At 42.9% G+C, this 14,749-nt stretch overlaps 1 protein-coding gene across 1 annotated transcript in view; it reads left to right on the forward strand.

Moving 5' to 3' along the window:
• The window catches only part of TMEM87A (transmembrane protein 87A), a 39,646-nt gene extending 35,242 nt beyond the window's left edge, over positions 1-4,404 (forward strand). The window contains exons 19-20 of the mRNA XM_090033353.1: positions 814-844; positions 3,148-4,404. Coding sequence (XP_089889479.1) covers positions 814-844; positions 3,148-3,189 — 73 coding nt within the window. The 3' untranslated portion in view covers positions 3,190-4,404. The remainder of the gene's footprint in view (positions 1-813; positions 845-3,147) is intronic.
• Positions 4,405-14,749: the final 10,345 nt, after the last annotated feature.

Consider the following 14,749-nt stretch of genomic DNA (forward strand, 5'->3'; position numbering starts at 1 on the left):
ACTAATCTACTTTGCACAAATTGAAGTCAGTGTATGCATGTCAAGAAACAAACCCAAGTTTCAGTATACTGCACTGAGGGGGAAAAAAAAGATACGCTTTTCTCATTTTCATGGGGTTTGTGTTGATACTTCTTTTTAAAGGTAGTTTCTTCCCCCCCTCCTCCCCCCCCAAGCACATTGAGACTGTTTGTACTAGGGTATTCTGCTGGCAAAACTACTTTGGTCTGGGTAGAGAGAATTGATGGTCTTGACTTGGAATTTGCTGGTATACAGCAACCCCTCATGTTGAGATGGGCATGTTGACAGATCAGCACTGTACGAGTAACTTATTTGGCTGGTGTGGCATGGTTCTACTATATTAAAACAATACCAAACTTTGCCAGTATATTTACGTCCATACTAAGAGCTTTTTGCCAGTGTAACATAACAATATTCCTATCCCAATAAATCCCTTTTGTATGTATGGATATAAATACTTTTCCTTTTACCTGGATGTCACCTTACAGAAACTCTCGTGACTGGTTTATAGTGGTAATGGGTACTTGAGAGCTGGAGAATGAAATCAGAAATTAAAACCTGACTTGAATATTTGATGCTGCTTTGTGGGCCCTTCATGCTCTGTTCATTTCTCTCTGTGATAGTCTCCTAGTTCCCTAATTTCACCAAAAACTCTGTCCTCTTCTCCATTCCGTTCCTTCTTCCTTCCCCCCTCCCAAAAGCTAGGGACACTAAAAGTTAAATCCATCCTTCTTATTTACAGCAATTAAGTGTCCCATATTTTTGTAATAATCTTTTTTTTCCTTTTTACTGCAGTGCTCTTCCAGCTCTTCTGGATTCAGATGAGGTCAGTAAACATGCCTCTAGGACAAATTAAAGTCTTATGACATGCCAAAGGAGTCATGAGTTAACTACTAAGGAGGTCAACTTGGCCTGTTTGAAATGAGCTCTGTTCTTGTCAACACAGCAAGAACAAATTGCATAAGAAACAAGACAAATTTGCTTTAAATAAGAGCAGTGCAAATCTGTGCTCAGTCAAGAGAGTTTCAAGGGTGGTACTATCCAAGCAGCAAACTGTCTGTCACATGAGACCTTAATTGCTCTTCGTGCAGTAATGCTGTGTGGATTTATATAAATTGGAAAATAAAACTGCATTTTCGCCATCTCCCTTTTGCATTTGAATTCTGGTGTTTGGATTTTGTAGAAATACAGCCAGATTTCCTGTTCTGTAAATGCCATTCCACAAATTTGGTTGTTTCTAAGGCCAGACATAGACATTACACTTTTACCAGTGTAAATGACGGGAAACCAGTCTATACCTGTAACAGAACAGATGTTCAGCACACATGGACTGGTTTAAAAATGGTGGAACCTGGTCTTAGATTTGCACTCTCCCCCCATATCTCCCAAAGGGTGAATGTGTGTTCTTTTTGCTACCAATCTACACTGCTTACAGGAAACTGTATAACTTAGATCAATTCTGCTTCAGGCTTTTTGAAGGTCTGTACCTAGCTTAAAGTTGTTTCTTTGTTTTTTGTTAACATTTGCCACTTGTATTCTGCTTTTAGGAAAACTAAACGATTTATATATGAAGTGTGTGCCTCTCTCAAATATAAAATCAATCTCCACTATGCATAAATGTCACAGGAACAGCTATTCTGTTGATACAGTAGACAGCATGATTTATCACCACTTATATCTGGAATCTGTCCGGCAAAAACGATTCTAATGTAGCTTAGTGTATAATTACTCCTAACTTTGCACTGGAAAGCAGTGACTTATACAACAAACAGATCTACACTGGTATATCTTCTCCATGTTTGCAATTTATTTATGTATCTGCAACCTTAATGGGAGAAGATGGACTAGTAGAAAATTCAAAGTATTTGAGCAGTTTTGTAGAAACTTTTGAGGTGTTTTTTGTTGTTGTTATATAATCATAAGGGTTCCAAACTTTAAGGCTTAATTAAGGTATCCTTTTAAGTCTTTTTGGGGAAGAACTAAGAACCCTGACTATCTCCTGGTTAGAAACAACAGTGTCAGTGTTTGAGTGTGTTTCTCTGTAACCAGGATGAAGTCTTCTATATAACATTCAATTTCAGTTCAATTCAATTCAGTTTATTAAGGATTTGGTTGAAAGCCGTGCTCCCGCAAACAACATAACAGACATACAACCATAATATAAATTTACGTAAAAATAACAGGAATGCAAATATAGTAATAAAATAGGGCCAACCATTATAAAAGCACTAGCAAATTGCCTGTGAAGAATGATGCCCATTCCCTCACACTCCACCCCTTCCCGCCCCCCCCCCCAAGGAGTGGGGGAGCCCACACCATTGCTGCCACCCCTCAGGGAGCAGGTCCATGGGGTGCTGGCTTTGCCCCCCCACTCTGTCTCTGCTCTCATGGCGGTGCTTCACCGCTGCCTCCTCTCCAGAATGCTCTTGAAGCACTCCAGTTGGTTGTTTCAGACAAGCAATCAGTGCAAATAAAGCATTACGGACAGACAGACTAAGGCTTTTATAATATTAGAATTATTCTAACTCCTAGAATTAACATAATCAAGTACAAATATGGTGATAAATCAGATCATGAATCTATAAAAATGTTGTGCATAGGTCCACAATTAACACAGTAAAAAGCAAATATAGTGAGAGAGTTTATCGGTCATATCAACTGTCAAGGCTGTTTAGCTCTGATCGATTCAGCCTTGTAAGCAAAAATTGCAAGACAGTTTACTAAATATGGATCTGTTTGCTGGAGGAGAGCCATATTCCTTTTTTTCTCTGCTTGAAAAGTATGTCAGTTTCTGCAACAACGGGGATTACAGGATCTTTTTTTCTATATGACATTTAAAAAAGTACAGAATGTGGATTATGAAAGTGAGAATAGTCTGACCTAAACTCAGAGACCAGGAGTTGGCATGTTTACATAAAAGTATAATTTTGGTAGATGTGCACTAGCATCTATTTACATCTTAACATGATCGGAGTGTTCTTTTTTTTCAAAGTAGAATCACTGTTCTACAATGTATGTTTGTATCTATAAACATGTGAAGTATGGGTTCTCACTATGGGGATGTGAATGCACAGGAAAAAAAACCCAAGCTTCAGTATAATCCTTTTTTTTTTTTTTTTTGTCTTACAGGAAAGAATGATTACACACTTTGAAAGGTCCAAAATGGAGTGAGAAAGCACCCGCTTCTTACTGTCAGGAGAAGGGGAGCTTCTGTTTCCTTTCGGCTGCCCAGTGAATCGGGCATCCTGCTGATCTGTTTCTTGATCTTAACCTTTGGAGTTAGTTGCTGTACTGCAGTGAGGGTGAATTGCACAGCTTGCTGTGGAAGAGGTGCACAAGGACATTGTTAAACCTTTGGAAACTTTGAAATTAAAATGTTGATGCAAGTTTGGATTTTTAAGCAATTTAAATGTGTATTATTCCAGCACCTTCTGTAACTTTTCAGATATTTAATCTGTCACTCAAATTCCTAACACCTGCCTGAGGGACTGTGAATTCAATGTTGCAATTAACTTTCACAGGTCAACTGCCTGTGCCTATTTGGTGGGGAGGGTAAAACACAAAGAAGATTTATTGAAGAAATAGTCTTCCTGTTTTCTGGAAAGTGAATGGCTGATTGCTGGAGACCACATACTGGCTGGCTTGCAGGGAGAAGAAGTTTTAGAGAAAGAAGCTCCTGTTGCTGAAGGAAGTCCAGTAAGATACCAAAAAAGGAATATTTGGAAAAGTTACAGTGATATTGATGACGGAGTTAAAAACAAACAACAAAACAAGTGCAATTTTATTCACAACACTGTGTAGGAAAGATTTTCTATTTTAAATGTCATTTACCTATAAGCAACAGTTGCATAACTTTAGCATTTGTGGTTGTGGCACATCTCATTGCCGGCAATGTGGTGAATGCCTGAAAAATTGATTACCCTTCCCTTCAGAGTGTTGCGTGGCCTAATAAAAACTTCCTGCAGCACTTTACAAATGTGTGTCTGACTGTTAAAGTTAAGCAGAAGTTAAACAGATGTTTCTGACAGACTCTTCTCCTTGTGCAAGTGACCTATCTTTTTTTAAGAGATCTGTACCCATCTATGAGAAGAAGATGGCACCACCTTCTAGAGGCTGCAGGTTTTGCTTATCTATCCTGGCAGACACTGTGCAGACTTTGATATGAATACCTGGTGCTGAGATTTTTGCTCCTGGTGTCTGTCTAAAATTTTAAAGTCATATGTTCATGTAAGTGGTTTGATTGGTGGGCTTTTCTGTGCAGTCAGTCCCTGGACCAACAGGTACTCTTTGTTTAATCAATGTATTTGTCTAAGTTGCAGATTACTGTTCTGTACAAAAGGTTCTTGCCTTTCTTCCCCATCCCACCTAAAGTGGAAAATACCTGAACTGTCTTTTTGTTTTTATTTTATAGTCTGGCCATGAAACTTCCACTTGGTGATAATGTCTGCGTGTCACTGAGACTGTAAAGACTGATGGCTAATTATACTTTATAATTAGACAGGAGGAAACACAGCTTGGCCCACAGGGGCATGGGGTGTATTGCAGTCCTGTAGGGGACAGGAACTAAGGCACAGCTCATGAGGTGAGGGTAGCTCTGAGCTAGCTCTGAATGAGCTCATGTGTGTACACTATACTCTGCCGACATGATGTTCTGTGACTTTTCAAGGCTAATTAGCCTTGTTGAGAATCGAGATAAAGCATGACTAGCTAGGGTATTCCTGCATGACAGTTTTATCCTGTGTAAACTTACTTATTATTAGCACCTTTTGTTCAAAGGCACGAGTTATATAATCACTGGCTAGTTAAGCAATTGGTCCTTGGTTAATTTACCCCATAGCCACCCTATGGCCAGGTTTCTTAAAAGATTTAGGGGCCTGTTTGGACAACGGAGGTGGACTTTATTAGTACTAATTAGGGGTGCACCGATAGAGATTTTGGGGGGCCAATACCGATATTTAAGGAGGCATATCAGCTGATACTGATCCGATACAGCCTCCAGGCGGTAAGTCCAGTGTGGTGGAAGCGGGGGGGAGGCAGATGAATGCCCAACCGGGGCGGTGTGGGACGGAGTCGTAGCTCGGGGAGGCGCTTCCCACCACTGCTTGAACCCTGGGGTGGGGGCTGCGTGCCCCTGGATCTGCACGGCGCGGGGCGCTGCACGGCTCTTCTGGCTGGGGGGTGGGCTTGGAGTAGGCTCCGGCGGCCCTGGGAGGAGGCTGCAGCTCCACTCCCAGCCCTGCGCCACTGCCTGCCGCAGCCATGACTCTTCCCAGCGCTTGGGTGGAGGTGGCATTGAACCACAGCTGCGCTGGGTGGTGGTGGTGCGGGAGTGGTGCTGCAATTAAATTTGGGGTGGGTGCAGCCTCCTTCCAGAGCCCGCTCCTCACCCAGCCCCCAGCGAGAAGAGCCACAGAGCGCCGCCCTATGCCGCGCAGATGCAGCAGCCTGCCGCCGACCCCCGGGGCGCAAGCAGTGGCGGGAGCTGCCCTCACCTCATGAGCTGTGCCTTACTTCCACGCCCCGCCCTGTGGTTTTCCCCTCCCCTCTCTCCCCTTCCAACTTACCAGCTGGAGGCGACTCCCCACACTGCCGGCTCTGCTCCGTGCTCTGGTGCGGCTGCACGGGCATTTATCAGCCAAGTTGTCGGGCCCATCGGGCTGATTTCCAATATAGACTCTCTTCTTCATATTGGTACCAATCCAACATTGGACCGATGTATCGGTGCATCTCTAATATTAATATTTAACACATTAATGGACATGAAGAAAGTATAAGTAAGGGTAAGGCATACATTTCCTCACCAAGATTTTATTTCTACTTTCTCTCCAGTCACAGAGCACAGTGGTGGCAGATCCACGTATTTACAAAGTACATTCCTAAGTGCATGTCTAGCTTTTATAGAGAATGTTATCAAGATAGATAATTGGGGAAATACCTGTGTTTTGCTGTCTCTGAAAATCAGGACAAATTAGTTTTTTGTGGAATTTGAAAGCTATCAATTGGAAGAGGTTTAACGTTGAGAAATCCAGCAAGGGGAGCCTCCTTTTGCTATTCACTGGGACTGTGTAGATGAGAGAACTATTGGTCCATAAGTTAGCTTCCTCCTCTGACAAATTAAAAAAAAATCATTAGCACTAGATTCTTTTTTGCTTGCCTCTGAAGATTCTGGGAAGTTTAGTTAATGTCTTAATGCACCTGCAGTTACATGCCAGGATCTCTAATTAGAAATATGATCTTACTTGCCAATAGCTTGCTTGTTTCAGAAATTGATGAGCTACAAATGGGAAACACTCATCCTTGTTATAGCAACTTTTGTAGAGTAAAACTACTCTCTGGTCTTACTGACTGCAGATGCTTCTACTGATTTTATTTGCCCTCCTACTGATTTCAGAGGTGAATAGAACAAAAACATCACTTGACATGGGAAATGCGTCAAGGAAAGGATTTTGTATGTACTTCCAATCAAAAGGAACTAAAGGACAGGAAGATCTATTTGGTCAGTCTCCTGCTGACTAGCTCTGCCCTGAGAGAACCAAACAGGATATGGTCTTTACTTTTTTGGAAGATTTTCCTTGAGCTTGTAGCCTCTCTTCTGAATTTCTTTTTTTTAACACGCAGTAATTATAATGCTCTTATCTTATTCCTTTCTAATAGTCATCCTCTTTCCATCAGTGGAATGGATGTCACTTGCCACTTAAGTTCACAGGGTTTTTGATCAAGATGGTACAACTGAACTTTTGAACCAAAGTGGAAGACTGGCTTGGAACAACTTCCACAACTAGCTGGGTTTATAACAGCTATAGGTTTTTAATAAACTTAGCAGAGAGAGCACATGGTCAGCCCAAGCATGATGGTGGGTTTGATTTATACTGTCTCTTGCCTTTTTCTTTAATAGATTTATTCAATATTAAAGTTTGCTTTTCATTCAGTGGACAGCTGCTACACCTTGTTTATGACATGCACAGTAGACCCCTCTTTTTTGCTCCCTTAACTTGTTCTTGTTTGTGTATGGATGGGGTTTTCTTGCATGTTTGTGGGGAAAGAACAATTTACTGTCATGAACTGCCTGTTGTAAAATAGTATGATGATGCCCCTGGCTCACCTCCAGCCTTATTATGGGAAACCCTTTACTTGAGAATAGACATTATTGTGCTGCAGGCCACTTTACATTATAAATACTGCAATATTAATTGCATGAATTTGAAGGAGTGTCTCAAGACCTTGCTTAACTATTAATTAGCTTGAATTGCATCAAACATCTAACTGAAAAGCAGAATTTACTAGAAAGGAAATTTATGCTTATTCTTTTAAAACTAAAGCACCTCTATTTTTAAACACAAGCCAAATTTAAAACTATCATTAATGAAAGGCAGTAGTTGGGGGGGAATGGGGAGAGGAGAGCACATCAATACACTTAAATACATTAATTTTCTTCCAATATTATTTGAGTGCAGAAGGGTTTAATAATTAGAACACAGCGTAGACATGTAGACTTTGTGTGCTAGTTATTTAAATTATACATGCCTTTTTACCTGTTTTGTAAAATGGCAATAATGCTTTAAACACAGTAACTTTTATTAAACAGGTCTTACAGTAACTACAAAGAATGATGAGGTAGTCTTTGTTCACTAAATGTTGAGGTTTGGTGCGGGAAAGGGAGGGCGGTGTCTGGTGCAACTGGTGTTTGTGACCTTACAGCAATGCTATAATGATCTCACCAAATGGATGATACATGGGGAAACATTCACTGAATGGGCAGGAACACAATAGGAGTTATAGTGACAAAATCAACGTGTCAAAGGACAATGAGTGTACCAAGTTGATGGAAGCTTGTTCTAGAAGTACAGAAATGTAGTTTTAGTAGTGAGTATGGGATCATGTAACACTGGAAGAAACATCACAGGCTTGATGGAAAGAAAATGTCAGAATCATGTATAAATGCTGAAGAAAGTATGTCCTCCAGTGCAACTAGGCATGGTTTTGTTTATTAATACCCTAGATATGTAAATAGCTTGAGAGTGCACCCATAAAGTTCCAGGTGAACCAATGGAATTGTATGTTGCATCTTTCAGTACAGTTGCCTGCCCCTTTTCTGTGGAAGAGGAAGATTCCTCGCAGGTAATTTGCACACCAGTAAACTGTAGCATGGCAACAGTTGTATGGGGATAAAATGGTTATTACCTTATTACTAAAATGTAATCATCTTTCCATTAAACCTGATGCCATATTCACGTCTCACTGTTAGCAGGGAATGACGCAAGATGTTAGACGAGACAGATTACAGGAATGTACAAGTATAGCAATTTCCTTTGATAACTTGTGATTTTAGCACCTGGTTGCTTTCATGTGGATCATGATTATAGAGATATTTAATATATCTAACTCCAGTGGCTAATGTTACATAGTGGTGCATGTCCCCTTCCGTCTCCTTCTCTTGGATGGGGGCCTCTAAATGTCTTTGGAGGAGGGAAAGTAATCAGTGGCTTGAGGTCTTTAGACAGTGTCTAAACTAGAAAGTCGTGTGTTATGAGCTGAAAGAACATGATACGGCTCTGTCGGTGCATGCACAGCTGTTTGCTCATGTTAATTCCATCTCTCCTCTATGCGGTTGTGCTGGTGAAAGCCATTTTTCCAAAACCACCTTCTGATGCAGTGCACATTATATCATTGCCTCCTGCATTATGGGATGCTGCTGCAAGACCCAGGGAATTACGGGGGCCCAAGAAATGAGTATCAAGCGAAGGGACCACATTTTGGTGCAGATTGGAGATGAACAGCAGGAGCTACAAAACTTTTGGAAGAGAGAAGCCACATATATCTGGAGTTACAGTCCCTCCAGAATGAACTGCTGCTTTGAAAATCGAAAAATGGGTGGTGATTATGCCCTGGAAACCTGTAACCTCAGACTGCTCCTGGTCACTAAGACCATCAGTTTGAAGCAGGTGTCTAAAGCAGTGGACTTCCTGGGCTGGGCTTACAAGTGGCATATATAGGCCAATTCTATCTTCAACTTTCTGACACAAACTCTGTGTACATGAACAGAAGGGGGAACTGTTCCATGGTTATGCAAGCATTGGTGGATCACCAGGGACATTTCACTGACACTGCTATTGGCTGGTGGGGGAAAGAGAATGACTTATCTTCAGGAGCATAGGGATCTTTCAAAAGCAGTACATTCATATTTGTGGTGGTGAAATTCCAATAGGGCATTTGGGGACCTACCCTAATATTTGCTGTCTTGGTTTATGAAGCTATACACTGGATACCTGAACAAGAGCAAGAATAGGTTAATCTAAATAGGTGCTAAATGACTGTTTTGTCAACTGAAAGGTAACTGGTGATGTCTTTGGACCAGGCTAGAGCTCAGCAATTCACAAATATTGCACAATATATTCACAGCAAAGAAAATCTTGCCAGCAGGGTGGCAGGTGAAACTGGACAAACTGCTGGGATTTAGGTTTTCTTGTTTTGTTTTGTTTTGTTTTGTTTTTGACATAAGGGTAGTTAGTAAGTCCTAGGGCAGAGATGTTTGGCTGGGAGAGTCCTTAAGAGATCACGTGTGTGCAGGGTTTCAAAACGTGCTAGTTTTATTTTTCTTTTAGAGTGTATGGAATAATTATTATAAATGGTATATAAGCTATTTTATACATTGAAGGAAAGATGGCTAATGTTTTGGTATGTACTTTTAATGATTGTATTTTTATATCCTAAATACTTGCATCATTAATTGCAAGCATAGTTAGAAACAGAACACTCTGTGTTTAAAATATGGAAAAGCATGCTGAAAGCATTTTGTTAGTTTGCAAAAATATGACAGATTTTCAGGTTTGAAACAATTTGCACAGTTATGGAATGTGCAAGCGCCTTGTAAAGCCTGTAATAACCAATGGATTTTCATAGTTTCCTGTGTTCCCCCCCCCCCAGGTATGGAGCAGAATGGATGAGAATACTGGCTATTTAGGGCTGTACGAAGCTTTGGGTGCTGATTCAATTCGGAGGAGATTTGGCCCAATTCGGTGGCTGAGTCTCTGAATCTGAATTGAATCAGGGGACCAACTAAAAGGTCTGAATTGATTTGAAGCTCTCTGAATCGATTCGGAAAAGATTTGGAGATTTGGGCAGTCCCTGGTGGCTGCAGCAGGGAGCTGAACCTGGACTACATACTAGTAAGTAGGGAGTGGGGACTGGAGGAGAGGGGAGGGGACCATGAGGGGACCCCCTGCCAGGCTCCATCCCCTGCCTGCTCCCCCAGCGCCCTCCATGGCTGCCCTGCCTGCCCCAGTTCCTGGCTCTTGAAAAAAATAAACAACCCCCCCCCCCAACACTCACTGGTTGCTGCAGCGGCCTCAGGGCTTCTGGGGGCTCATGGCAGAGCTCTCCATACAGGTGGGGCAGTGGGTATTCCCCCACCCAACCTGGCAGCACCTGGTGAGTTGGGGCTTTTTTTAAAGGGCTGGGAGCTGGGCAGCAGCTGGTGAGTTGAGGCTTTTTTTTCCCAAAGAGCCAGCAGCTGGTATGGGCAGGGCAGCCATTGAGAGAGGGTGGGGGGTGGGGCCTGTGTGATTCAGACATTCTGCTGGTTTGACAGGAGCTGGATCTTTGAATCGGATTTGGCTGAATCGCTTTGGGACGGTGATTCAAATCACTGCTCCCCGAAGCTGTACAGGAAGCTTTTGTTGTGAAATAAAATGCCCAACCTGGAATATTTTAGCTTGTGTAAGGAGGGACCTGGTGGCTGCCTACAAGTACACAAGGGGTGTTCATCAGGATCTGGGAGAACATCATCTGTTCACCAAAGCGCCCCAAGGAAAAATGAGGACCAATGGTCATAAACTCCTACAAGAATCGTTTTAGGCTGGACATAAGAAAACATTTCTTTACTGTTCGAGCCCCCCAAGACCTGGAATAGATTCCCTTCAGATGTGGTGCAGGCACCTAGTGGACTTATTTAAGAAATGCTTGGATGCTTGTCTTGCTGGGGTCCTTTGACCCTAGCTGACTTTCTGTCCCTGGGGCAGGGGGCTGGACTTGATTATCTTCAAGGTCCCTTCCAGCCCTAACATCTATGAAAGCTACAGGATGTCTGCTGCACACTGACTTGTCCTTCTGTTTCTAGAGCATGTCATCTTACACTCCTTGGTCCTTCCAATCTTTGTTCTTTGTCTGTAGCTTCTGCAAAGTGGAGAAGCTTGGAGGATGTGTTCTCCCTTGTGCATTGCTTTTGTTCCCTAATCTTCCTGATTCTTTCACTGATGGTGGAGGTTGCACCTTTCTGTCATCCACTACCACTATAGATTTATTGGTGTACTGTTTGCTGCCTCAGGTTGCATCCAGGAGAGTGCAGACACATGGTATGTGGCGCCACAGACCTGTCTGTGGTGCCACACATTCAGGTGTACCCTGTGCTGCCATCTTGCAGTGCAGGGCAGAGGAGGAGGAGGGAGGTTGACCTTGTGAGATCCTGGGGTCAAAAAATAGCTTATGCTGGAAAAAAGGCAAGGTGGCACACTTGGTGGTAGTGCACACTGGCCAGAACTGGAGCCTGGCTGGCTAGAGCCATCTTCCATTTGCCAGCCAGACTTCCTGCCATGACTGAAGTTTTGGGAGGCCCCAGGACCCCAGGTAAGGCTGCTGGGGCCAGCACAGTTCCTGGCCCTAGTCCCCCCTATCCCATCTGGGGTAACCTGCCACATGCCAAATTGCATGGGGCATGGGTGTTCCCCAGGACAAGTAATGGTACAAGGTGTGCCGCTGCTACTTTTTCCTTGGGGAAACAAACGTCTGTGTTCATCTGGACACACCCTTATAGTTTAGATCAGTGGTCTCAACAATGCAGCATGGAAATCTTTCTTATAGTGGCAGAAGCAAAGCTACCAATCCCAGAAATTTCAGGAAAAGAATCGCAAAATGTCTTTTAGAATGTCTTGTAGAGATTGTCCTCAAAGACAATGGGGACACCTATGTACAGCTCAACAAGATAAGTCATAAGGAAAGAAGGATTGCCTGCGTTGCTAAGCATCATTTTTGAGCCAAAAAAAATTAAACTGAAACAGAAATGTCACCTCTACCTTAGAATAGCAGGAGCGAGTCATTTGGAACTTGGGCATTGCTTTTAATGGGTTTGCAAACCCATCATAGTTAGTTTTTCAAGCACCATCTCCAATCAAACGGGTACTAACTACTTAGCAGGAGATATTTTATGTTCTTATGCAGCTTTCTTCAGATCACTTTTGCCTTTATTTGCAGTGAAGTAGCTTTCTGATATTTTACTGTTTTGTGGTACTTTCCACTGTGTGGCTCTACAATTATTTACATGTAAATATAAAATAAAATGGTCACTTAAAAGAATCTTTCTTTTTTTTTTAATAATCTGATCACATGCGAGAGTCAAGGGTGGCAGGCAGAACCACCCTTAAGAAAAACGATGGCATGGGTTAACTTGTATTTTGTCAAGGCCCAGTCTGCTTCTCCCCAGGGCTGGAGGTTGTGGGGGTAGGCTGGGCTGAGCACTGCTCCTCCTGCCTGGGGCAGGGATTGGCTATGGTGGGGTGGGGGCAGAGCACTGTTGTGAGCGTGGGATGCTCGTGTGTGTATGTGTGTTTGGTGCCCCTTGACCATGGTGCCCTGGGCAGTTGCCCACTCCTAACATTGGCTTTGGTGGCAGGGATATCATCTAGGCACAAACACAATATAAAAAAAAAAAGCACAATTTAGTGGAGCTCCCTTTTGAGGCTGAAGTTTGTTCCTTGTTACTAGTTCCTTTTTCAAAGGTTCTCTTTCTACAATCAAAGGTTTTTAGTAATGAATGAGACACAGTACTGTAAAGAGTTACATACTTCATCAAATATGTGTATTTGCTAATAGAAGTGGAATATCATTATATCATGTATCAAGTACGTTGCCTGAATGAAGAGCTGAGTTGGGCTGGGGTTATAGGACAAAATCCACCTTGGGTCACCCCAAACACATCTCTACAAACAAGGGACTCTCTCCTAAAGCAGTCTGGGCAGGGTGCTGTTCTACCTCAAACCTGGCTGTCAAGTGACATGGTGCAACTTGACAGCCTGCAAGGCCTATGTGATATGTGTGTACATAGTGCTATGTGATATGTATGTATATGGCATGTACAAATGCCATTGAGGAACTGCCATTGAGGGATTGCCTGACCTGAAGCTTGGTTTTTGAGTTGCATGGTGCCAACTAACAGCGACCAGGCCTGAGTACTATATACTTTGCACTGAATAAGGAGCCAAACTGGGCTGGGGTTGTGATAAAATCTGTCTTGGTTCACCCCAATCCACACATCTCTGTCCACTTATATACACTCAGATCCCAGAGGCGGTTCAGTTTGAATCACAATGGTTAGCATTAAGAGTTCTCCACTTCACGGAGGATGTGGAGAACCTGGAGAGGGTCCAGAGGAGGGCCACTCATATGGTTGAGGGCCTCTGTGGCCAGCCCTATGAGGAGAGGCTGAGGGACCTGAATCTCTTCAGTCTCCGCAAGAGGACTGAGGGGGGATCTTGTGGCTGCCTACAACTTTATCAGGGGCCACCAGCAGGGACTCGGGGAAAGTCTGTTCACCAGGGCCCCCCTTGGAGTCACCAGGAACAATGGCCACAAGCTGAGGGAAGATAGGTTTAGGTTGGATATTAGGAAGAACTACTTCACTGTAAGTGTTGTAGTGGAATTTGCAATAAAAAAGTGAGGCCATTTTTTTTTACTATCAACTGCCATTACAGGACAGCAGACACAGCATTTTTCTTTTCCACCGTCTAATACAAGTTGGTGTAAAATAAATTGGCCAACCGGTACCAGGAAAACGCTCCTAAAATGGCCCGCAGACAAAAGCCTTAATCAAAATAGGTTAATATTTCTCAAACATAAATTAAAAAACAAATTTCCTAGCCAAATAAATTATTGGTATGTATAAAATTAATTAAGTTAATCCACGGAACCAAAAAAAAAAATGCAAAAGTTAAAATGGCAAAGCTGTACGAGTAATCTCTGTGCACTGCTTGCAAAATCCGCTCTGCTTTATGTAGCACCTTTGCCGCCTTTAACCCCTTCAATGGCCTCACTTTTTTTATTGCCAATTCCACTACAACATAAGGGTGGCCAGAGCCTGGAACAGGTTTCCCAGAGAGGTGGTGCTCTCACTTTCCCTGGAGATCTTCAAGAGGAGACTGGATAGGCACCTGGCTGGGGTCTTATGACCCCTGCCACCCCCAGTGCTCCTTCCTGCCCATGGCAGGGGGTTGGACTTGATGATCTCTCTAGGTCCCTTCCGACTCATTGATTCTATGACTCTGTGAAGAGAAGTGGAATGTATATATATTCAGACTGATCTGCTTCTGGGACCTGAGTATGTGGGAGGAGGAATATGACGATACACCCAGCATAGCAAAAAAGGGGTGAGGGGTATTCAGGATTCCCCAGCGTTTATGAGCATCCTCCAATAGTAGAGATGTGTTGTTTGGGGTGACCCAAAGTGAATTTATCCTCAATCTCAGCCCAACGTTGGCTTCTTATTCAGTGTAATGTACGTAGTACATTAGAGCCCACAGGCAAACATACTATGTAATGTACGTAGTACATTAGAGCCCACAGGCAAACATACTATGTAATGTACATAGTATGCTTGCCTGTGGGCTGTAAGGCAAACATAGCTCTTGAAAAATGAGGTTTGGGTTAGGCAGGAGCCTGCCCAGGCTGCTTCAGGATAGCTCTC

The sequence above is a fragment of the Crocodylus siamensis genome, chromosome 2, assembly GCF_052110815.1.
Source record: "Crocodylus siamensis isolate JL-2025a chromosome 2, ASM5211081v1, whole genome shotgun sequence".
Classification (NCBI taxonomy): domain Eukaryota; kingdom Metazoa; phylum Chordata; order Crocodylia; family Crocodylidae; genus Crocodylus; species Crocodylus siamensis.